The 25,473-nt window shown below is 53.2% G+C and overlaps 3 protein-coding genes across 3 annotated transcripts; 1 reads left to right on the top strand and 2 right to left on the bottom strand.

Moving 5' to 3' along the window:
- Nucleotides 1-14: 14 nt before the first annotated feature.
- On the top strand, nt 15-14,441 carry LOC119112916 (ATP-binding cassette sub-family G member 5). Its single transcript, XM_037237221.1, has 13 exons — nt 15-78; nt 1,648-1,709; nt 2,081-2,198; nt 4,514-4,719; nt 5,067-5,211; nt 5,787-6,059; nt 8,094-8,304; nt 9,608-9,725; nt 9,912-10,005; nt 11,031-11,169; nt 11,796-11,999; nt 13,003-13,176; nt 13,671-14,441. Exons 2-13 carry the CDS (start codon nt 1,653-1,655, stop codon nt 13,858-13,860), a joined length of 1,929 nt encoding a protein of 642 aa, XP_037093116.1. The 5' UTR covers nt 15-78; nt 1,648-1,652; the 3' UTR covers nt 13,861-14,441.
- Nucleotides 14,442-15,017: 576 nt separating this feature from the next.
- On the bottom strand, nt 15,018-18,702 carry LOC119113278 (uncharacterized). Its single transcript, XM_037237634.1, has 4 exons — nt 18,627-18,702; nt 18,183-18,300; nt 16,955-17,382; nt 15,018-15,811 (listed from the first exon to the last, which is right to left on the bottom strand). The coding sequence occupies exons 2-4, from the start codon at nt 18,279-18,281 to the stop codon at nt 15,721-15,723; spliced, it is 618 nt and encodes a 205-aa protein (XP_037093529.1). The 5' UTR covers nt 18,282-18,300; nt 18,627-18,702; the 3' UTR covers nt 15,018-15,720.
- On the bottom strand, nt 18,373-24,967 carry LOC119111365 (uncharacterized). Its single transcript, XM_037235179.1, has 9 exons — nt 24,462-24,967; nt 23,841-24,025; nt 23,338-23,599; nt 22,327-22,524; nt 21,708-21,866; nt 19,973-20,195; nt 19,165-19,363; nt 18,713-18,755; nt 18,373-18,398 (listed from the first exon to the last, which is right to left on the bottom strand). The coding sequence occupies exons 1-9, from the start codon at nt 24,586-24,588 to the stop codon at nt 18,373-18,375; spliced, it is 1,422 nt and encodes a 473-aa protein (XP_037091074.1). The 5' UTR covers nt 24,589-24,967.
- Between the last annotated feature and the right edge of the window lie 506 nt (nt 24,968-25,473).

The following is a 25,473-nucleotide window of genomic DNA, read 5'->3' as shown; positions in this document are numbered from 1 at the left end:
CAGGAGCCGCTGGCCGCAGGTGAGCTGGGCAGACGGTGCGGAGGAGTGCGCTGCCGCCGGAGCCGCCGCTGGCTGCAGGTAAGCCCTCAGGGACGGGTCATCCCGCGCTTTGTGTCGCCGGGATGGGGACCAAGCACCGACAGACGCGTCATGACCTGGCACGGCCTGGATCTGCAGACCGGTCGCCGTTGTCCCGTCAGCACCGAGCGGAACTCCGCAGTCACGCAGCGAGGCGCGACGCTTTTTGAGCGGGGAGGCCGAGGCCGGGGTCGGCTGTTGGGTGCCTAGCCTTCGAACGCCGCCGGCGCAGGCCTCGAGCCCGCACAGTGATGCAGCGCCAGCTACGTGACGGCCGTTTCCACTGGCAGGCCAGGAGTCGATGGCCCGGGAGTGGGTCTGGAAATAACTGTTCTTGGAGGCCCGGGGCTAGTGGAAGTGTCCGAAGGATTGCATTTTTTTCTCATGTGATCGGCGTAGATGACCCTTTTTAGTTCGATATTTCGGCCCCAAATCGCCATCGCGGCCTTGGGCCGCGGAGAGGGCCGCCTCGTCGCGGTGACTGCGCTGCAACACAGAACCGTATCACTGACAATGGACTCCCTTTAATCTGAAGCACAGAACATTTCCGTTTTCTGGGCTGCTCTCATCGACTCGCTCAAAATGAGCGACACAAAGGCGGGTTGCATTCTCATTAGAAGACAAAACATTGAAATGGCGCAAGACTTCCATTTGACCCCTTCCCAGTTGACGTATCAAGGGTGCCGATAGTGTAGTGTTAGCGCGTTTCAGAAGCCAAAGGTACGTGGTTCAATTCCCCGCGGTGCCCACTGTTCCCGCCAGGGTGAGAGGCAGGCAACGCCATAGTTAGCCCCAGTAGATGAGTACATCATAAAGCCGCAATGACGACGCCGACGACACAAGCTCTTAAATTTCGCAGCAAGAGTTGTGGAAGGGGCACGGTGCGTGCCAAGACTGGCCCGGGACTGTAGAGTGGGACAGAATCGAACTGAGAGCGTAATTGAGAAGCGTAACGTCACGAAGGCGTGGAAGGCCATGGACACCGAGTAAGGCCCGCAGATAGTAGGCGACACATTCGTGACAAGGTCATCGGTACCCAGCCGTGCCAGTCGTGCTTCGGCCACGCGGCACCTGGAGCTACCTAGGTGTCGGCGACGTCCTCCCAGCAAGCCTCTTGTCTTCGTGCTGCAATCGCATGAAGTGGTCTGCCAAGTGCAGTCACTGGATGCAGATCTGTCCATTGTCCACTGTCCACTGTTCATTGTTGAGAATTGCCTTAAGAGCACTGGAGTGTGATGTAGACTTGATGACTCAAGTTCTGCTGTGCCGATGTTTTATGACTGGTGTGACATACCATTTAACGTATCTTATCATTACGCCGAGTTTATCGACGCAATTAGCCTTTTGGATTTAATGTGACTTATTAATGATGATAATCCGTGCTAGCCATATTTATGGATGGCTTTGATACGGAATACATGCAGGCATACAAGCATATTTATCTAATATCTACCTTGTTTGTCGCGGCATCTTTGTCTAGGACTTAAATGCTCCTTTCATGCAATGTGCTGCCTCACATCATCGAAAGTATCAAGTCAAGAAACAAATAGTTGTTCTGAACTTTTCCAGGAACGATGCTGCCGAATCAAGAATACATGCTCCAGCTCTCTGGTGTTTTCCACACCGGGCAGGTGAGGCCTTGCAAGACTAACCGCATTGTAATCTTAAGGTTATGCAATGATCTTCCGTGTTCCACCCGGAATCCGTTCTTGTTCGCATTCCCGGCACGCCGTCACGTGCCGTGGCTCACGCGGGGCCCTTGATAAACGGCTGTAGTCTACAGGCGGCTGACGATCGGAAGATGAACACGCTGCGTGGCTTAACTCCTGCTGCAAAACACCGCCAACAGCAGTCCGAGGGTCACGTGATCCGCGCCTGATAACCACAAGCCCTCGCTCTTGGCCACGAGCTCACCGGAGGACAGCCGGTCCGTGCGCTCGCTGTGCCGTAAGCCCGCTGCCTGGACACGCTGCCCCTGACGCCGGCTGTCGCCTCCATCCAGGTGGAGTCCGGCTCCTGCTTCCAGCAGCTGCTGGGCTCTGTGCCGACCGGGGTCATCCTCAAGGACGTGTCTCTGGAAGTGCACGGCGGCGAGGTGATGGCTGTGCTCGGTTCCAAGGGTAAGTCACGGCAACGGATCGTGGCGAGAAATGAGAATGCCAACCAATTCTTGCAGTTGGTAAAATATCTCAAAATGCGACGCGTTTATGATGCGTCCCCCGGCCGTTCAGAAACACTTTTTGTGAGTACCAGGATTGTTGATTTATTTCATTGGATGAGTTTCCAATGCGTTTGAATTGTTGCCCGTCTGTAACGACATCAGTCACGAAGCTTGTTGTTGAGTGCTGAGGTAACGTTGTGGCAACTAGAACTGTGCTGGATTGCGGGTTGAGCCCGAGTCAAGTGCAGCTTCAACAAACTTTACAAATGTGATTAGCTGAGTCAAGAGGAAGTCAATTTCTCAGTGTTTTGTGGGCTCGAAACGTAGTCGAAGCAAACTTCATTGGTTGGAATCATTGTTGGGTCTTTCAGGTTGAAGTGTAGGAAAATAGTGTATGGTTAGATAGGCAGATACGTTCACTCGTTTACGCGCACATTTACTTGACACAGACACGTGGTTGATCCCAAATGTATGGTCCCTGGCTCGCGCAGATCATTTCGTGAAGGCGAGACTCTGGATCCTGGCTCCCATTGGCTCCTCCGTAAACCCCAGGTCCTGGTTCCTTGGTCCTATTTGTTCCCTTTCAAGCTCCAAGCGCTGTTTTCTGGCTCTCACTGCCTTTTTGTGAACACCAGATGCTGACTTCTTCCCACTGTTTTTTTTCTTCTAAAAAACACCAGGACCCAGTTCCGTTTAGTTCACCAAAACTGCCAAATTTTGGTGCCTTTTTGTATTTGCGTCCTTAATTTTTTCTAGCTTTGGTTGCGTCTTGTAGGTTATTTACACCTGAACAGATGTAACTTCCGAATTAAAAAAATATAATGCAACGCATCAGTTAGACAATACTAGAGGGACAGGACATTGCCGCGGTGCGCACATTCTTTTTAAGAGACATCGCTTTGTGATCCCAGAAACACTTCATGGCTTGACCTTTTGATGACCTTGCTCATCAAAAGCTGAGAAACATATTACGTGAGCTTTATGCAGCTTATCTTCACTTATTTTATTCGGAGCCGACGCGGCTTTGTGTAATTTTCTGTCGTCCTGCTTGACTTTCTGGAGGTTCACTACGGGACGTGTCACATTAGCTGATCCAGTACAGGGCTCAGCGGCGCGTAGTCAGCCGCAACCCAGTGGATATACGTGCCCTTACACTTACACACTGTTACCTCATTTGAATTACTTAAGTCCCGGATGCCACAGCCCCGGACTGCGAAATATCTCTTTACATGGTCTAAATGTCCGACGCCCGAGATGTGATACACATGACATGTGAGATGATTAGCACATCAAACTATTGCGCCTGGCAGCGCGTCACAAGCTGCACGCCAGACCTGATGTCGGCGCCAGTGCCACCGCATGCTGTCGCCGCATCCAAGTCTATTGCGTTCCGATTCGCTACGACTCTCGGCCGCCGAAAGGGCCGCCAGCGCACACTGGCCGCTCACGTCATCGGCACCGGCGGCAGAGCGGCCAATGGGCGCGGCGTTTGACACTCACGAGAACGGGCAACTTTGTAGTGGATTTCCTCTTCGGAACTAAATCGAAACCGAAGAAAATGTCTACTGCGCTGCTCGGAATCATCATCGGGATCGATTCCACGTCCTTTGAATCGGAGATTGAATTGATTTCGGTCAGGCGAAAACGAGCGCGAATCTGCCGGTAGCGCTATAGGCATGAAATGTGGCCCCTGATGGCGTGGTATGACATCGAGAGGCTTAGTCAGACCCAATACGGCAGGAATAGAACCGCCACCGAGAATTTACATCAGTATTGGGAAAAGCTCAACAGTTCTCATTAATGTCTATCCCGGTGGCTCAGCTAGTTGGAGCGTCTGCCTTCCGATCCACCCACTCGTGGCAGGGGGATTCGAGTCGCTTGAGGCGCTTGCTCTGTGCACTTAACAGGCATGACATGCGACCGGCGACAGCGGTCGCGCCAAAGGTCAGTTGATGTCATAGGGCAGGACGGATCGTGCCGAGCGTTGCGGCACGTCAAGCTTTCGCCACCAGATTCTGCCGCTGTCCGGAATTGCGCGATCGGATGATAGGGGTCCGGGCTCACACAACAAGCACTGCTCAGCGTGAGCTCTGATCCCAGAAATCCGTCCATTCGAAAGGTTCGGATTGAATCTTAAAAAGTTACCTTGTATCGCGTTGTACTGGATGCCGTAAATTATGTCATGAATGTGTCTCTAGCCAGTTTTGCCCGCTATTTCTAAGTTTCTAGCGAGTGCATGCGCCACCCCACATGGCCACCGTGTCTCTCCGCCAGGCAGCGGCAAGCGCGCCCTTCTGGAGGTGATCTCGCGCCGGGCCCAGGGCCGCAACAGGGGCCAGATCCTGCTGAACAACGTGCCCATGTCGCAGCAGCTGTTCCAGGAGCACTGCGGCTACGTGACGCAGAAGGCCGACCTCATCCCCGGCCTGACAGTGCGCCAGACGCTGCAGTACGCCGCCAACATGACCATCTCCATGCAGGTGAGGCGGTGAAACAGGATTGTGATGAGTGACTTTGCTGCCAGCAGGTACTTCTCACACTTGTGGTGTAGCTTAAGCACTGAGGCATAACCTTGTTTGATGAGTATTTGTGGACGATTTATGTCGAAGCGCACAGTATTGAGCGCCTCACTGTGTGGCTGAGTGTCTTAAAGTGGCAAACAAAGACCTTCCATTGCATTCGTGAAAACGTCCACATGTAGGGCTGAGCGACGGGTCTCATAGCACACCAGACAGCATACTGTTGCCTGCTGTTAATATTGACGAGTACATGTCACCAGATAGCTGGCGTCATCTTCCGTTTGATTCCGTGACCACCGCTCCGGCAGATATCGGGCGGGGTGAAGGCGGCGCGAGTTAAACAGGTGATGGCCGACATGGCGCTCACCAACGTCAGCAACCGCGGGGTCGAGGACCTGACGGCGTCCGAGTACAAGCGGCTGGTGATCGGCGTCCAGCTGATCCGGGACCCGGGTGAGGACACCCTGGTCCTCCCGTCCGTATCGCACTTCTGTGCCGCCCTCGTGGACCGGGGAGAGGACGCCCTGTCCCCTCCCGTCTGTATCTCACCCCTGCTGCCTTCGTGAACCCGGGTGAGGACGCCCTGTCCCCTTCCTTTCGTACCTGCTGCCCTCGTGGACCCGGGTGAGGACGCCCTGTTCCCTCCCGTCCGTACCGCACCACTCCTGTGCCGCCCTCGTGGACCCGGGTGAGGAAACCCTGTCTCCTCCAGTCCGTACCGCACTCCTGCTACCCTCGTGGGGTCTTTCGCCAGGGAACGACGCCCTATTAGTACCATTCGTGAGGAATGCTTGCTAGCACCATTTTGGTTGCGTCGCTGAGTGTTTTAGCGAACCCAACGCCACTATGTCAGCTCAACGTTCATATTTCAACCCCAGTCTCGTGGTCCGCGATTGGGATGACAACAACGTGTCATGTCTTCAACTGACTGTTGAACGCTAACTGACACACACACGACTGGTCCGGACACCATGTGTGTGCACATTGATGAGTCGATCGTCTGACGCCATCTTGATCTGCTGTTACAGTGTGTCTCCTGCTGGACGAGCCCACTTGGGACCTGGATCCACTCAACACCTACTTCATCATCTCCATCCTCTCCAACCACGCCAAGAAGTACAACCGAATCGTGGTGCTCACCATGGAGAAGCCCCGCTCCGACATCTTCCCCTTCCTGGACCGCGTGACCTATCTCTGCCTGGGCGACGTCGTCTACACGGGCAGCACGCGCATGATGCTCGACTACTTCCGGGTCATCGGCTTCCCCTGCCCGGAGCTGGAGAACCCGCTCATGTACTACCGTGAGTTCTCAGTCTGCACTCCGTCGCCCTCAATTGGCGCATACTGTAAAAGAAGGACTGAATTACAACACTGGGTGCTGTTGCCTGTTAGCACTCGCATCATAGATGTGAAACAAAGCGTTGCCCACTTACCCTTCCAAACACTAGGTCCGTCGTCTTGGCATTCGTCGCCTCCTTTTCCGCACGTTGGCTTTCCTGCAGCAGTAGTTCATTTGAGAGACAGCGAATTAAGCTTCCAGCGCCTTCATATCACACCTTTGACAAGTCCGATAAAAACCATGATTAATGTCTTGTAGGGTCATTATGAGTTTATAGATCATAGGTCATAATTTTGCGGTCGAATGCTAACTTCTTGCCGCGAGCTGGCATCAGTTTATAATACGAACACAGGTCAACGTTGAGTACAGCTTAAGGTTGGTAGAGCGTTTTCGTAAAGCGCGGCATCAGCAAAGCCGTTTCGAATCACTGAGAACATGGTTTGGGATCGTTTCATGTCTCATGCTATATATGTACACATATAAGCTTCTGTGATAGATACGGTGTCTTGTATTGTTCGGTGCCTTGCATTGTTTTTTCCGAGCTCCTTACAAACACACACATAATGCAATGGGTGAAAGCCCCGATAGCTCATTTGGTCAGTGACCGCCTTCAAACCCACGCGTAGCTGGTTGGGTTCCAGTCGGTTTTAGGCGCTAGCTATTTCCCTATTGCCATTGGACAATGGCAATCGCATGAACTATTCGCTTTTTGCCGTGCTATTGGACTTCTTGCCGTGCTAAAGGTCACGTAACTTCAGCGGGTAGGACCGATCGTGCCGTGCATTGCTGCACGCTACGCTTTCGCCTCAAAACTCTGCCGTTGACCTATAATTTCACCATCGAGTGGTGGGCTCAGGGCTCACGCAATAAACCCTGCTCTGTGTGGACGCTGATCTCAGAAATCCGCCAAAAAGTTTTAACTCAAGCCTGTAAGAAACGAAAACATAATCCATTGACTTAACACCGTTTTACGTGACATAAAGTCTAGACTCAGCGCACCTGAAGCCCAGTTAGACTGCTAGTCGTTTTCTTCTGTATCCATCCACACTTTATCTTAAAGAGTAATTCCATTCCTCGGTTTATTCAGGCATATTGGTTCACCGGATTTACACAAATACCCTTATTTACAAAACCTGTCATTTCTGGGCGAGCGCTGACGAGAACAGTTTATATTCTGCCTTTAAAAATGCTGGCGGCACCGAATGCTGTCTGACTCAGCACAGTCAGCTGTTCACGAAGATAGAGGTGAAATACCGTCCAGTCAGCCGTGTGTGGGAAAGGACCCCAGTGACTCCCGTGTTACACCCTTCAGTGTCCGCAATCTTTCAATGGAATAATAGTGAGAGAAAATCTGAAAATCATGGCATGTCTGTCTGATAACAGTAAAATGCCATCCAGTTTGTACAATGTAGTTTGTGGGTTATAACTGTTATGGCTGGCATGACACAAGCATTCATATCACAGTCAAACAGTCAAACCAACAGAACTAACTTGCGCTCTAACTCTGCACGATTTGTACATCTGTTAAGTGCCTCTGGCCTCTGTTTATGTGATTGCTTCTAACTGATCCAGCTCGGCCCAGTTCCATCATTAACAGTCTATATGCCCGTGGACTGCGAAACGCTGAACCAGTTCATCATATATATATATATATATATATATATATATATATATATATATATATACATATATATATCGCATAATGTAATTATCCATTTCATTTTGTGCATCAACTCCTTTATTTTGTTCATTTCCCATCATTTTTTCTTTCTTGACGGCGGCGCCAAGCTCATCTGTCCCGCCCCCACGGTATGCGTCTGTCGACGGTACAAAATTAGCCTGACCTGCCACTCAGCGTGATCGTCAAGTGACTTGATCTGACCTGACCCGCTCCGTCCCGACAACGCGCCTATCGACTGACCTGACCCGACCTGACCCGACCTCCGGCAGTGTGCTGCACGACTGACCTGACCCGACCTGACCTGACCTCCGGCAGTTTGCCTGTCGACGGTGGACCGGCGTTCGCGGGAGCGCTTCATCGAGTCCAACAACCAGATCGCGGCACTGGTGGAGCGCTTCCGCGCCGAGGGCGGCCCGTACCGCAAGCACGCGCCGCCCGACATCGAACCGGACACGATGCAGCTGAAGGTGCCGCTGTCGGCGTACGGGCGCGCGCCGCTACTGGCGGTCATGTGGAGCCTCATCTGGTGAGCCCAGCCGGACGGTCGGGTGCCCTCCACGATAGGGTGCCGGTTGCTCGCGCCGCTGCTGGCCGGCATGTGGAGCCTCATCTGGTGAGCCCAGCCGGACGGTCGGGCGTCCTCCACGATAGGGTGACGGTTGCTCGCGCCGCTGCTGGCCGGCATGTGGAACCTCATCTGGTGAGCCCAGACAGACAGCCGGGCGTCCTCCACGATAGGGTGACGGTTGCTCGCGCCGCTGCTGGCCGGCATGTGGAGCCTCATCTGGTGAGCCCAGCCGGACGGTCGGGCGTCCTCCACGATAGGGTGACGGTTGCTCGCGCCGCTGCTGGCCGGCATGTGGAGCCTCATCTGGTGAGCCCAGCCGGACGGTCGGGTGCCCTCCACGATAGGGTGCCGGTTGCTCGCGCCGCTGCTGGCCGGCATGTGGAGCCTCATCTGGTGAGCCCAGCCGGACGGTCGGGCGTCCTCCACGATAGGGTGCCGGTTGCTCGCGCCGCTGCTGGCCGGCATGTGGAACCTCATCTGGTGAGCCCAGACAGACAGCCGGGCGTCCTCCACGATAGGGTGCCGGTTTGCTCGCGCCGCTGCTGGCCGGCATGTGGAGCCTCATCTGGTGAGCCCAGACAGACAGCCGGGCGTCCTCCACGATAGGGTGACGGTTGCTCGCGCCGCTGCTGGCCGGCATGTGGAGCCTCATCTGGTGAGCCCAGCCGGACGGTCGGGCGTCCCTCCACGATAGGGTGACGGTTGCTCGCGCCGCTGCTGGCCGGCATGTGGAGCCTCATCTGGTGAGCCCAGACAGACAGCCGGGCGCCCTCCACGGTAGGATGGGGGTCGCTCACGGCGGTACGTGCTGCGGGTCTTCTGTGGTGAGTGTTTTGTGTTTGTGCGGCAAGAGCCTCATGAGACAAGTGATTTGTTGGTGCTTTGTGTGGTGTGTGTCTTGAGCGATGGCCTCATGTGCCAACAGCTCAATATGGAAGGCTTCTCGCGTTGCGAAATGTGCCGCCTTCAATACACGGCTATTGTGGTGGGGTCTCATGCCGTGCGAGAGCGACGTATTTGATGGATGCCATGTTTCGTGAACTCCACCTTTGGCGAGTTTGGTGATGAGAGGGTGAATGTCAGATATAGCTGGCTACCACCGGACATCGGCCTTCAAATTCGCTGCTGTTCATTTGCTAGCATGTTGCTTGAACACTTATTTTGTTGTTCTCCGGTGCGTATGACAACTAAATGCTTTAAGACGATCGAAAGACCTGTTTTGACTGATCCGTTCTCTTACACGCGTCTTGTTTCTTTATAGGAGAACATGCGACTCAATATTCAACTTCCGACGTAGTGGGCTGAAGCTGCTCGGTCTCAAGCTGTTCCTGCTCCCCATATTCTTCTTCATTTTGTGGAACTTCTATTTCCCACTCCAGGTAAATGTTTCAGGTCGTCAGCTGAAGAAAGCTGATCGTAAGATGAGGGACGTGAACATGGATGAGATGCAATAGGTAGCTGCTAAAGCCGCTTGGGAATGTGTAGTGCGTTATGTCAGTCGCAAAACTGACAGGAAGCTACGCATACCAAATAACTGACCGAGCCCCCCCCCCCCCCCCACATAGTCGACTCAACAGTCACTGGTGACCAGAACCGGCCTGATCTTCAACTGCCTGGCCGGCGTGTCCTTCCTGTCCATCGCCATCACCGCCTCCACTTGTGAGTGTGGTACTCATCATAACCCGCTGTAAATACAGTTGGGCATATGTATATTTCATGGTGATATTATGTAACTGGTACGACACTGAGCATGTTTGTTAAGCGTCTTATTGATGGTATTATTACCTTAAAATGAAAGGTGCGATTACCATTTTACGTGGAATATTGCTTCATACGGTAGCTGCCGTTGTTGGGAGTGTCTGCCTACCGAATCTACGGGTGATCAATTTTCTGGCGTCCATCACGTGTTTATTTGTCCTGAGTAATACGAAACGATGCTTTAAAGATGTTTTTGACCCGCACTCACGTATGTGTCACAAAACCTGGAACATTTTCGTAACCCTCAAATCTTGAACTCACTACCTTGTGCTTCGTGCACCGACGTCACAGTCATAGGAGGGTTAGTGTTTTTTTTCGAGAGCAGAAATCTGGTGTCCTCAGCGGCATAGTGGTTATGCTAGTGTGGTGTTAAGGTTAGGTCGTTCCAAACGCAGGTTTGTCGGTTCGAAGCCGAGGTGGTGAAAAAAACTTTCGAGGCTGATATGCATTAATAGCTCGTGAACATGACGTGGATATATGCCGAACATTCTCAAGTCCCACTCAGTACTAATTAGCATTTGGCGACGACTGGAAAAGTAACTGACCGAAAAGTGTAAACAGTAACAACACTGAGGAAGAGATTGGCCCTAGTACTTATTGCATCCGTGCTAATAACTTTGCCGAAAAATTCTGTGCAACTTTAATCTAACGTGGCACGACCTCCACAACCGTGTCATGTTGTCCACAAAAAGCTATGCTTTTTTCGTTTTTGTCTCCTCGTTGCATTAGCGATGCGATCAAAGCCCCACATTGCACTCCCTAGCTTAACGTCAGGTAAGCCATACCCAAACACCAATCACTACTTCTTTTCCTCTGACCTGAGTGAGCCGGCAGCTCCCGCGTCCAGGAGCGGTTCTGCCGTTGGCCCGAGCACCGGCCTGGGCTCCGCCCCGCTGACGTTTGACCTGACCTCTGACCGCTCGCAGTCGGCTCGTTCCGGACGCGGTACTACCAGGAGTCGAGGGAGGGCGTGTACAGCGGCGCCTCGTTCGTGTTCTGCCAGACGCTCAGCTCTCTGCCGCTGTCGGCGCTCTCGGTCTGCGCCGCCGCCTCCATCATCTTTTGGTCAGCGTCCTGCTTGGTCGGGAAAACCGCGGTAGAATTCAGCTGCGGATTTGAGTTGTGCTCCTCGAGCCTGCGTAGGCTGGCACTGTGTCGGGTTTTAAGTCTTTGTTTGTAATGCCTGGCCTTAGTTAGGAATCTGTATCCGCCAAAAGTTAAGCATCGCTCACTTCCGAGATACTGAGACGCGTCCGGGATAGCAATACCAAGGGCGTCCGAGGCGCTTCCATCAGATCGCTCATGTCAAGAGCTTATGTGCATTTGTGTCGGCATTGTCATTAGAGAATTTGTTGGCGTTGGCTTCTCGGAATAGCTTTGATGCTTATCAACAATTACTTTTACTGCTTATTCAAAAAAGGGACAGGCTCACAATGCTGGTACGGATATGTTCCTGGTCTCACAGTTGCAGTTGAGCGAAGAGTTGATAGCGTTCGCCGTCCGTGACATCCCACAAGCGCGCCATTCTTCGGCAACGTTGCGCCGCTGCGCGAAACTGATGCCGTGGTCCTTGGCCGACTCATGCTGCCTGGCGTGTCCGCAGGGGCCTCGGCCTGGGCGACAGGCGCTCCACGACAGCCCCTGACCTGCCATGGTCCCTGACCAACTCGTACCGCCTGGCTTGTCCACAGGGGCCTTGGCTTGGGCGACAGGTACTCCACGACGGACGCGCTCTGGCAGTGGTTCCTCTTCTTCACCGTGCTCTGGGCCTGCTACGCCTTCGTGGAGCACCAGACCATGCTGCTGCTCATGGTGTGCAAGTCCTCGTTCACTGCCGCCATCGCCAGCTTCTACTGCACTGTCACCTACATACTCATCGGCAGCAGCACCCTTAAGTGAGTCTGGGTGGCCGCGATCGATACTCAACATTTTACGCCTCTAACAAGCGTTCAGAATCAGCACCCTGGTGGCAGTAGATTCACTTCATACGGGCGGGCCGACATCTAGCCATAGGCTTTTTAACTGACGTTTGACATGCATGACGTTTTTCCGAGTGCGTGCAACGAAGCACGCGTACATTGCGTTGTTCACGCATTCTGGCCGACATTATCATTCTTCCAGCCGTGCTGATTGAAATAACTCCAATCAAACGATATTGCACGTAGGTTATGTGGCAGCCCTTCGAATGAAATCTGGCATGATTAGTTCTCGTCTTAGAATGAATTCCTTAAGATACGCTGTTAAAATCAAACAAAGCTTCGTATTTTTTTTTTGAAAATTTGAGAATGGTTTGACGACATGGTTTCTCAATGACGAGAGTAGGATGATTAGTTCCGAGAATGCGCTGAAAGAAAATGCAGCGAATACAATAGGTCAGTTTACACCATCATCCAGTTCAGACCCTGATAACGGGAAACCTGATCATCAGAACCCAACAGCATCTTACGGGTTACAGCATAATGAAGTTCTCAATCTGCGTAAACCGCGACCAAAAGCGTAAACCAGAAGCTTGATCGTGTGAATCGGAAACGTATTTTCTTTCTACGTCGATATTGAAAAAATGTCACCACGTTTGGTAGACTAATTGTGCATTATTACTTCAAAACATGCATTGCAGGATGTCTCGATTAGCTCCAGACAGACGTCTGGAGCTTAGGAGTACTGCTTCGCTTAACATTATAAAAAGACTTCGAGGAATTCTGTCTCACATTAAGTGATCAGACAAGCATCGGTGGAAGGGTAGAGGAAAGAAATCCCGGAATGGATACAGCGCCAATGCACGTCCTCAGGCCACAGTAGCGTTTACATGCAATTGTGACCAGGTCAAGCGCCTTTAATGCGCCTGCATGGCTCATCAGAGCTGCGCCGCTACAACGCTGCACGACTAATTTGTTCCAGAACCCTGGTCGGCCTCCCGAAGTGGCTGTATTATGTCAGTTACGTCATCATCTACCGCTACGCGAGCGCCTTCCTGCACGAACAGATGTTCCGAGACAACTTTGTGGCGCTGCCATCCCGAAACGCCACAGCTCAGATCAACTGCATCAGCAACAACGCTCAGTACGGCTGCAGGTGAGCAGAAAAGTGGCGGCGTCAGAGCCGGTGCCTGCACACGGCAGCGGGGCCAGTGGTCGGGCTTGAGGCGCTGCGCTGTTTCAGAACGGCGACGTCGCTGTTTGGTTTGGTTGCGACTGTTTCTTACTCGGTGGAAATCTTAAGACATCTTTGAAAATGCAAGGTTTTGATGTTTTCAGGCTCGCTATTCTCCCATCTTTGTCTTTTGGTACATGTGATAATAATGTGTCCTTTCTGGCGCTGCTTCCGTTTGTTCGTATAGCGCGTATTGCAATATCCATCCTGAAAAGCCAAGCGAATCAGATATGCGCAAAAACAGACAAAAAGATGCAGTAGCCTTATAATGAAAATCAGCATATGCATTTTTCAGAAAGCATTTGTGCCGAGAGCTATATTTCGTGACTTAGCAGAGGGTTGCTAGATCCAGCTACATTCGTGTCATATTATTACTGTGACGCAACGCATTCTACGACTGCTGCGTGCATCCTCAGGTACTTGAATGGCACCCATTACCTCCAAGAGCGTTATAACCTGGGCAACCTTAAAAACCCGGTGGACGATCTGCACTTGTACTGGAACTTCGCCTGGACTTTCGCTTTCGTCGCTGGCCTTGTAGTCCTGAACATCATCGCATACAGCATGCCACTGCCGAACTTCATCAAGAGCAAGTTCAGAGAATGAGCACTGACGCGGGCAGGTGGAGAGACTCCGCACGTATGGGAGACAGTGCGCGTGTGTTTATTGCTGTGGTGGTATTTATATTGTAGGATCAAACAACATGTGATTCCGTGGTGTAGACACGCATCCTTTTAACTCAACTCGATGGCTAGTTCCAATAGCAGGCGATTGTATGCAAATGTTAAGTTGAAGAGCGTATGGGTGTGTACCGAATGATATTGTTACCTTGTTTGAACGATCGCAATGACCATAACAATGGCCAGTTATCGCCGCCACGAATTTTCTACCATGCGATGTTCGAAGTGTTGGAATCAAAGCGTTGTACACTTTTCTGAAAACTTAGTGCGGAAAAACAAACGGCTTATGCACACTGTCAGAACATGTTGGCGTAAATGAAACTTTGCAAAGCTTTGATTCCAGTTCCACGCACTTGCTTGCTTGGTAGAAGTTGCACTGTGAAGTATAAACAATTATTTGTTATGCTGAGATAAGCTGGGCTTGATTCTGCCACGTAGTGTTGTCTTGTGTTCTGCTGGATACAAACTTGTTTTACGCCATATACACAATAAATACACCTTCTGTTACATATCACCCCAGCTCGCTTATGAGAGTTCTCGCGGTTAATAAAGCCATTGTATGGGGCACTGCAGGGTAGGTAATGCCTTGTTGAAATGGGTTACGACAGAACGGGATAATTCACTGCCGGCAAACTCGTCCCGAACTTCATTGCTAAGCAATAGCGATATTCAGGTTGTTTTACGGGACATTAAATATTATTAACTGTGCATTGCACTGCATCACTGCTTACTGCTCCGGAAAGTCAGCCAGAGAACATCCCGTTTCCGACCAGCAAAAGCAGCTTGACACACCATCTGTTTCCGTCCGCCACGACAGTTCACGCACTGTATGCATTCGATTGAATTAAGATGATCTGCCTACAATAATTATATGCCTGTTGATCGTCAAGCCAGATGTATTTTGGATGAGTGTCGGCCACGGACCTTGCTCACAAACTCGAAAAGTACAAACATAAAATGAAACCATATGTCATCGAGTGTTGACAGTGGTTTGCCTGAGAACACGCACGATAAAAATGGCACACATGTCCACACTTTGATCGCAAAATTACAAGAAATCGCGGAATGTAAAAAAAACCAAATGCAACTACTCAGCCTGTTGGTAATGCATGTCATTTTATCACGTATGTTCTGAGGAAAAGCGCTGTCAGCACTGGCCGGCATCTGGTGTCCGTTTTATGTTTATATTTTTCGAATCTGTGAGGTGCGTGACCCGTAACTCATTCCGAATGCATCTTACTTAACAACACCAATATAGGATTAAAAGGTCATTTTAATAAAATACATTGTTTAGCACGCCATAATTTCACAAACATTGAACCATCATACAGTGACTGTGTACATTGCTCTGCATTGCTCCACCTCCTCATGCACTGCTTGTTGATCCATTTCGTACAATTTTAGGGCTAACATGCCATGCCATACGGCTGCATTAAAGGAAACCTCTCATGAGGGGAAAGTGCCATAGATCCTTGGCTAGAGTAGTTGGCTGCTGGTAACAAGGTGGCCTCACAAGTTACGGGAGCACTTTCTATGTACATACAGTGCGACGATACGTTTATGAAGAAATCAAGCGGTTGTGGTTATCAAAGTGAACAACATCTCACCAGCGACAAGACACTTTCGCGCGGGTGCGTGTAATTGTAGCAGATATTTGCATGCTGCAATTTAGTCGCCACGTCCCCACCGGTTTCACGACCGGCACCAACTCATACGGCACCCAGAAGCGCTCAGCAAAACCAGCCCTCCAGAATAGCCAAACAGGACACGCGGAACGCTTCACACATTATATGGACGAGGTTTCCTTATCCTCATTATCCCCATCCAGTTGCAGAATCTTTTCGCCTGGACGAGGGTCGCTGACCTCCATGCCCGTTCTGAAATGCAGTGAACACGGGCTCAGCCACGTAGTACTGTTCAGTTGTTAATGATATGTGGATTACTCGCGCGGTCAGCGGATTGGCGTCGGCCTGTGCCACAGCAAGTGGTTCTCTAGCGAAACCTTTAACGTAGATCGACCAACAGACAGGCAAGTTAATCACAAACCTACGGTTGCAGCTGCTATTGAACTTGACAAGAGGTGGCAACGTATTTTTTGACACAGTCTTGACCGAAAATAAATTGCTGAGTGTTCACTGATACCACTGAATTGAAAACAGACGAAACGCAGGCATAGAATCACGGGGCTGTGCCGTGTGACAAATCTGTAGTAGGCCTCAGTGCGATGCATCCTAATATTGCAATTATAACATTCAAGCGCATGCACTACCGTCTTAGGACGTGATAACAAAATACCCTATTAATCATTAGATCTTGCCGCTGAACGGCGTTTCACGGGGTCGTGTGGTCCACAACCGAGCCCTTGAGGGACGGCAGCTAGACCACGCTACCGCAATCTTGTGGAAACCATTATCCCGCTCCATAACGATTAAGGTTACTCGCACCGCTTGATGTTCGCAGAAGCGAGCCTATTCCGGGCCGGTCACGCTCCCGCATGGCTCTGCTCTATCTGACACGGCCGCCTGCGGCTTTAACGGCGCACGACTCTCAGTCGGGCTTGGTCAGCACACCGCGGGGTGTGAATTGACTGCCGCTGGCCGCACGATAGCCCCCTGCCAGCTGATTTCGAGCTTAGCCCGTGCCTATCAGGTCGAGGTCCCCCTAGGCGTCCCTGTGCCTGCCACGCCCACCCACGCTCTGGTCGTCATCTACACCGGCCGGGGCGTCTCTCTCCCCCCCCCCCCCCCCTCCAAGCTCACATCAATCAGCTGCATCCAATGCACGGGCCTGACGCACCCCGTAATCCTGGTAATGGGGTGGCCTGATGGTGCAAATGAGAGGTGCTCTGCCCTCTTTACACACAAGTCTGGTGGCTCTCAGCCATCCCAAGCTTTAATCTCGCCACGTTGTGCAACATAGGGGCTGAATAATAACTTTTTGGTTGCGGCATGGCATGCTTCAACCAAGAACTAGCACAACTGGAGTGAATACTACAGTTACGGCCACCTCACTGCACTCACCCGTCATCGTTCATGCTGTATATCTTGGGCTGGCCCTCCAAGTTGTCGACTGGCTTCACTAGCTGGTTGACACGCGGCAGCTCCAGGCCTGGCACCTTCTCCGTCGCCATGCTGTCCAGTTTGTTGAGCAGGCGCAGCTGCTCGGTGAGCTCGGCCGACGCTGGGACCGACTCCGGCACCTGCTCCGGCACCGGCTGCTCCGGCGGGAAGAAGATCTGGCTGCCATTCTTGGCTATCGGCGCCGCCTCTTCCGACTCGAAGGCGGCGTTCGAGTACGTCACCGGGGAGGGCTTGGACGGCTTGAGCGCCGACTTCAGCGGGCTGGTCGGCGGCAGGCGCGCGTGCAGCTCTCGACGCCGGTGCCGGCTGCGCAGCTCCGGGTCGTAGTCCTGGTAGTCATCGTCGTTGAAGATGTCGCGCAGCTGTTTCTGCAGGGTTCGTTATGGTTGAGGTTAGCAGGGGGAAACAAGCGTTTCCTAAGTCAATCGCCTGGCAGAGGCGGCTGACGGCAGTTGACAGCCATGGAATCTTCGTCATGGAGACAAGCTCTTTAATTCATTTCAAGTTGTATGCCTAAAGGCACTTAAGGAATTTGACGTAGTGCATGAGGATCGTCAGCAGCATCAGAGGTTAAGAGGCACTCAAATTGCGCCCTTGGTGCTAAAGGAGACGGGACGGCCATGCCCCGTCGCTTCTCCGTTCGACGGACGGGACGGCCCGTCGTTCCTCCGTTCGACAGCACCACAGACTTTTCCAAAGCTGGACCTGGCACGGGCAATTGTTTTGTGCTAATAAAATGCACGCAAAGATATCATGAAAACTTTATTTTCAATTGATATGCAAATGTGTAGAGACCAACAGCGCTTCGGCTAGTCTACAGTCCAAGTCCAGAATAAGAAGAATGATTGGACACATCCCATGACTGCTTTCGGTGGACGAAGGGTGTTAAAATACCATGCCAGAGGCACGGTCTATTCCCTATAGATTATGACATGGAAAGGTCTCCTTTGTTTATGACTGAGGAGGAAATGAACAAATCCATCATAAGCCGAGTCCTGTAGCATAAGAATTACGACAGCTGTGGTATTATAATTTAGAAACCGTCTCTAAGATGTTCTTCACCAAAGCACAACAGTGGAAACCCGAGCCCATGACAAATTATATAAAAAATATAAATAATCAGCCCATGACAAATTAATCAGCCGATCGAACGATGACGCCCACTTACGTCTTTGTCCTCGGGAATCGTCTTCACTTCCCGAGAGATGGCGGTGACGTCCTTCCCAGCGATCACGTCGTCCGCCAGACAGCCATCGTCCATGTCCATACTGTCTGACGGCTGGTCTCTAGACATCGGACAAATTTGTCGTCAATAATGCGATGCGAATAACGCTAACGTTTGTCAAAAGCTAGCCTACTCATGAACATTGCCTGCCTGATAGACCTGAGGAGGAATCCCAGTTACCAGGATGGGTGGATGACGGTCTGGAATCAGTGAACTGCATTCGTCGATAACCTAACCCGAGCATCTTCAGGCCACGTTGGTCAGGAAGCAGATCGATGTGTTTGCTTGGGCCCAAACTGTGCATGAAGACGCATCACCCGAAAAAATCGATGATCGTTCCCAGTCTTTGCAGTTTGCACGTTAATGTGATCTTAATAGAGCACAAACCTTTTCCTGGACGGGGTTGAGCGGCTGAAGAAAACAAACAGTAGAAATGCGGCCAGGAGGACGAGAGGGACAGCAATAGCAAATGCCATACCACCACTTTTCATTGATTTCCTCCAGGTACAAGGACACCTGGTGGTAGAAAAATATTACAGGGGCGTCAGATTCTGACATGGGAGACAGACGTACTGTCATCCACGCACTGTATGCGAAAATGAAAATGATTGTACAGGCAACACACGTTTTATATTCTACTTAACCGATGTCATCAACTTAACACATCTGGCTGTACTAATACACGTACCAGTGAAAACAAGATCAGGACGTAGCCGAAACGAAAGCATACAGTGCATAAGCCAAAAAGGAGTGTTCTTGCACTGCGCCAGACCAATGCGTTTAGAGCCAACAAAAAAGCAAAAAGTTGACGATGAAATGGCTGAGATAGTCACTGCTCGCCTGCCTGGCTCTGGTGCCCCAACGCCTGACGCGGTGCCGAGGTCAGCAGGCCGCAGCGCCGCCGGCACCCTGCCTTCGACCTCACCTTGTACTTGAGCGCGTTGTTGATCTTATCACCGAACTTGACGATGACTTGGACCAGGTCGTCCGTGAAGAAGACCCAGTCGCCGTCTTCCGAGACGATCTCCACATACCACGTCAGCCGGAAACACGTCGGATCGGGCTTGACCCAGCCGGAGGAGTAGTCGCACATGCTCCAGAAATCGAACCGGATGTCGTCGGCGCTGCGGGTGGAGAAGAAGAAGAAGGAGGTGTGGGCGGCGCTCAGGCACGCTCCACGGGAGGGCGAGCTAGAGCAGGGGCGGCCGGTCTCGCGCACCAGCGAATGCACGGACACGCCCCTTTTCAAGTTGGTGTAGAGCCCTCTGCCGAGTAGTGAACAGCCGAGGACGCACGGTATTCCGCTATAAGCAAGGGCTTTAAGATAACTGAATGTAGATGGACACAAATGTGAGCTGCAAATGAAGCGTGCGCAGTGACGTAATCTAATCTCGACGTCGGATGAAATTCTGTAATGGCTATCAGCACTGTTACCGGCGCACTCTGCGAGCAATGCCAGTTGATGACATACAATCAAACGCTAAACGATTTCCTGTTCAACCAGACGAGACTGGGTCGCGTTCTCGTGCCACACATTCCTACAAGCGAAGATCGGCACAGGCGAGCCGCCCACGCGAGGGGCCACGCTCGTCAGCCGCCGCCGTCCTGGCCCAGCGCCCCTTGTCCGTCCCTACTGCACCGACCCAGCGCTGTCAGCCCGTCCCTACTGCACCAGCCCAGCACTGTCAGCCCGTCCCTACTGCACTTGCCCGGCGCTCCAAGCCCGTCCTTACTGCACTGGCCGCCACGTGTTGATGTTGTACTCGATCCGGTACATGTTGGTGAAGTGGGCGAGCTGCTCCTGCAGCTGCGCGGTGGCGCCGGTGGAGCTGTTGAGGAAGCGGCGCGGCTCGGTGCCCGTCACGTACACGGCCAGGTCGAACGAGCGGTCGCTCGGCGTCGGCGGGTGGTTCTTGTCCGTCGTGCTCGACACGGTGGTGGTTGAGCCGGCGATCTCTGTAACCCGCCCAGCCGGGAAGGCACGTGTCGGCGGCGGAGCGCGGGCGGGCCGCCTCGGCCCGGCCGGGGAGGTACGTGCCGACGGCGGAGCACGAGCAGGCCGCCTCGGCCCGGCCGGGGAGGCGCGTGTCGACGGCGGACCACGAGCGGGCCGCCTCGGCCCGGCCGGGGAGGCACATGTCGACGGCGGACCACGAGCGGGCCGCCTCGGCCCGGCCGGGGAGGCACATGTCGACGGCGGAGCGCGAACGAGCCGCCTCGGCCCGGCCCCGGCAGCTAACCGGCCGGTGGCCCCTCCTCCCAATACTGACCCGAGGCAACCTCCCCACATGCTCCTCTGAAACCCCTCAATGCATTTGAGCGAACAGGTAATACTGGGGGTAAAGAAATGGATGCAAATTACGTTTATTATTTGTACAATAGTACCTAGACGCATCACATCTTCAACTCGTACCCAAACGTATCCGGCAGGTACCCAATGCTGCTGTCGTGCCAACTCGTTCACATATTGGGCCAGCTTGCAAATACCTGACAATTTTTTACATGCTGACGCCCGAATTTGGGTAAATAACAGCTGACTGTGACAAGCGCTGCTTTGAAATGCACAGGGTGATCCATATAGAAATTAGCCCATGTTTCCCTCAACAGCGGCAAGTGTATACGTTACATAGTCGTGACTGTGTTGGTATTCTACTGCCAATAGAATAGAAAATCACGATTACTGCCACCAGCAGCAATCAGTGATTCCACAGACATCAAACCATGACAATAAAATATACCGGTTCTAACAAACAAAGAGGCATCAGTTTTACTTTCATGGATAGGTGCTTCATGGCAGTGTGCTCAAAAATCGTCCATAGGCTCTCGTCCGTACGCGTACGTACGTCTGGCCACACCAATGCACATATGTTTTGGCGCCTTGGGCCACCTTTGATGAACGATGATCGATGACTTTTTAAGTGAGGACAAGGATTTTAATTACCGGAATGCTTTTTATGTGAATTATGCCCCATTCAAGGCTTTTCACAAAAACGCAGTCTCAAACCGCCTTGAAGTCGGAAGCCACCCTTGGCAACGAAACTAAATTGGAACCAAGGAAATATGCTTTTTAAGTTGAATTTCAACATCGGGAACGCCAATCAAAGTGACTAAATTCCGAGGAGACTCCGGTTTAGCGGGCAGGTTAAGCCAACCATGTCTGTTCGCCCTCCCCTCCACCGATTTTAAAAGTGGGGGCCCCTGACTGAGAGCTCGACGTTGCAAATCTGTTGGCTCCCAGGAACGCGTCCAGGTTGGCCAGTGAGCTGCACTACGTACCATAGCGATGCCAGTGAGCTTCACTACGTACCATAGCGATGCCAGTGAGCTGCACTACGTACCATAGCGATGCCAGTGAGCTTCACTACGTACCATAGCGATGCCAGTGAGCTGCACTACGTACCATAGCGATGCACGGCCCCAACTATCGGCACGCTTTCATCCTCTGCGAGTTTTGAAGCCCGAACGTACCCTCTGCGACGTAGCTGATGATGAACGGTGTTCGGGGCTCGGCGTGGCCCCCCGACAGGAAGTATACGAACGCATTTCCGCCCGGAATGTGGTACTTCCTGGTGCTGAACACGCCGGTGAGCAGGTCACCAGCGGGCTCGGAGTCCCAGGGTCCACTCCCTGCGACAGGTCACCACAGGGTCATCAGCTCAGCACACCAGCGGCAGCGGAAGGTCATGTCAGGTAGCGGTACCAGCAGGTCTCTTGAGTTACTCAGTAGCAGCAACCAGCAAGAGCGCATGTCCTTGGTCCAAGATACCGGTGAACCGCCAAGACATCTGCCTTGGTGCTTCAGGATGTAAATGAGGTGATAATGTCTTCGGGTCACATCCATAGCGATGTACTAAAGCCATCACCAGTTACCAGGTCGTCTGTGCAACTTTCATAAGATCTGATCGTTACCCACCGACAACACACGTACGCCAATGTCATGGGCCTGTGCTGCTGACCGCTCGAAAGCCATACGAAGCCTATATGCATAAATGGCGTACAACGCCGGCAGGAACAGCTTTTGTTCCGGTTTGGATGGCTGATGGTTGCCACGCCCAGTCGGCCCAGTCCAGTGGGCAACAGATCTCACCGTAGCCGCATATGATAAAGTCGTTAGCTGTCGGCTCCAGATCCAGCTGCTCCACAGTGATGTTGATGTGATAGGCGTGAATGTCCAGCGTCCAGAGGATCTCCGTGTTGAGCGCGTAGTCGGGTAGGTGAGTCCAGTTGGCCTGTTCAGGGGCCTCCAATACGCCGCTCAGAGCAGTCAAAGTGATGTTCTCACGGGCTGGTCACAAACGGAGGTGGCCAGGTGACCAGGGCGCATGGGACGCCGCACGGTCATGGCGTACAGGCTGTGCCCCGCGCGGTAATGCGGCACATATGGTTTACTGTATCCGTATGAGCGTACATATCGCTGTATCAGCGTGCATGTTTCTCTTCATGGCTAGTTGAATGATGTTTTGAAGAACGGCGTGGTTTTCACTCCCCGCATGTGCACTGCATCAAAGCAAACTGCTGAAAGTGCCCACCTGTGATAGTGAAATGTATTTTGGTGGACGTTAATATTGATGCCTATAGGATAGTAGATGACCATTATAACAGCAGGGGATCAGCAGACGCTCCACATCGCATTGCGCACACTGAGGCGGACTGGAGAACGCCGCGGATCATGACGGAGGGCTTGTTGACGAAACGTCCGCTAATCTCCTGCTCTAATAAGAGGTACCGACCACCCTATACGGTACACAGCCAGTGACCATGACAAAGGCCTCCAAGAATGTCCTACACCATCACCCAAGGGCCCTCCAAGAACTCCATGACGGCAAAATGTCATCTTTGTAGGCGTTATTGTTCGAAATTCTGTTCTCATTTGAGGAAGCCCGCCTCCAAAAGAGCCGAGAATCTGACGAAAGTCGCAAATTCTACAACGTACAGTAAAAAGCACGAATATTCGAATGTATGACGAAAACACATTAGCTTCTTCAATCCTAGGCGTCCCTCGGTGCACGTCCACCCACGTCCACCGTCCTCTCCCACTTTGCCATTCTCTTTCCAGCCTTTCCTTCGCTCCGCATCCCTGCCTCTCCTCCGAGCTTACTGGTGTTGTAGGCTACAAGCGTCATGATCACGCGACCGCGCTGGGCCTGATCTCCGGCGCGCCGATACTCGGCGGTGAGGCTGGCACCGCGGCTCGCCACCCAGGCCTCGCCGGCCTGCGTCAGCGCCGCCAGCTCTCCGCCGTCGTCTCGCAGCGTCAGGCTCTCGCCCGGACCGAAGCGGGTGCCGGACCCGGCCGGCGCCAGACGGAGCCGCACCACCGAGTCGGCCGAGCCGCTGAACGTCCACGTGATGACGGCATCCTGGAGAGCGGCGGCGATTGAAGCCGAGGCACCGCTGGTCGGGCGGGCATGTCGGGAGAGGTGATGAGTCGACTGCTCGACGCTGGCAGGCCAGCACGGCATGAAGCCGTCTTAACGGCATTACTTTGCTACGCAATACCAGAACATTTGTTAACTTTACGCACCGACCACTCGCAGCAACACTACATTCTTCTGTTTTAGGAAAGCCTTTTGCAGTGTTCGGCCAACGGTGAACTCTTACCGGACAGGTGGACTGATCGCTGTCGATGGGAGTCACGGCTAGGTCACGCAGCGTGCACGTGAATTTGCACTTTGTTGAGTCGGGCGAGCACGCCTGGTCCACCATCTCATGCGCAGCTGGCGCGACATCAGACGGGTCCTCGCCTTGTGAATCCAGCTCCACCTTGGTGAGGTCGAGACACCGGCCTGAAACGCCAGACAAGCGGCCTCTAGAGAAACGATCACATCCTTGCGATCCTTTGTCTCACCCGCATTCTTCTAAGAAATTCCCTTTACCTTGCGCTGTACTTTATCACTCGCTAAGCTGCAGCCGGGGTGCAAGGTGGTCGAGTGGATAAGGTCGCAGACTCCTTTGTGGAGACTGGGTTGAAAACCTGACTGACATGACGACATCTGGCTGCTGATATGGTTACTGCAGTCGCTGGCGCTTGATAAAAGAGTGTGCGAAAACGCATGCTGCGTTCTCCTAAACAATGGCTGCAGCAAATAGGAATCACCTTGCTCCCAGAGTCCCGCGTGTCGGTCGCCGCTCTCGCCTCCGCGGGTGATCGCCTGGGAGAACCCCGGGCTGCCCATTGGTCGCCGGGCTGCGCAGGCACGACAATGGCCGTGTTTAGCTCACCTGTGTCGGCGATGACCAGGACGAGCAGCGTCACCATCAGTCGGAGGCTCGTGACGGAACCCAGCCGCGAGCCCGGCCGGGCCGCCGGCCGACCAGTCCTGCCTGCGGTCTGCACTGCCCGCTCCATGCCCGGCCGCCCCGCGGCTGCCCTGGCTGCCCGTGCTGCGCGCTGGTCGGCCGTCAGATCACCACACTCGTGAGAGGCGCACAGCCTCACAGCTGGCGTGATCGCTGGCGCTGGTCGCCTCGCCGGCTGCTCTCCCGGTGACCCGCAGCGTGCGCACCGCTCCAGCTGTTCCGTGACGCGGTCTGGTCACTATCGCTGTCTGCCGGCGGTGCGTCGGTCCGCTCGGTATCCGCCGACACTCAGGTCCCCGGCAACACTCAGTGCACGGCCCGCCGCTCCTGTAAGCCGCCACTGGTCAACGAGCGTCACCCGTCTGCCGCCCCGGGCTCTGACCTGGCCACCCGGCTGGCAGTCAGCACCCGAGACGAGAGCTCGCCGACCAAGCTCTGACGTCAGAGGACGGCGACTAATCCGGCGTCGGACGCTCCAATCGCTGACCGAGATATCGCGCCGATAGGTCCGGCGCTGCGTCAGGTAGATACCATTATCTACATCCTATTGGGTGCGACTGCAGGACCATGAAAACATTAAGTTATGCCAAACGGTAGTGACAGGTGCCGCTAAGATCCAGAGGTGTTAACATACTGCCTTGAAAACAAAAAAGTGTCATTTCTGCTTCCGACAAGGACGTCTACCAGACGCAACCCATTCCGTTTTTTCTGCCGCGCTACCATTGTTAGGAGGTGCTAGCACTCAGCGCACGGTCCGGACTGCGCTGTGACCTCGGTATGGGGTGAGCTGCGACATCACAGGACGGCCGCGTCGCCCATGCCCTCGCCGAGTCGTGAGGGAGAGAGCGAGAGCCGTCCCTCTGTCTGCCTGCCAAGGTTTGAGCGATAGTGGCGAAGCCTCGCTTACGCGTTCAGCGACGACAGGGAATTGGGT

Source organism: Pollicipes pollicipes, unplaced genomic scaffold, assembly GCF_011947565.3.
Source record: "Pollicipes pollicipes isolate AB1234 unplaced genomic scaffold, Ppol_2.1 Scaffold_7261;HRSCAF=8764_pilon_pilon_pilon, whole genome shotgun sequence".
NCBI classification, from domain to species: domain Eukaryota; kingdom Metazoa; phylum Arthropoda; class Thecostraca; order Pollicipedomorpha; family Pollicipedidae; genus Pollicipes; species Pollicipes pollicipes.
Note: the sequence above shows the minus strand (reverse complement) of the source record. Positions and strands in the feature narration are given on the sequence as shown.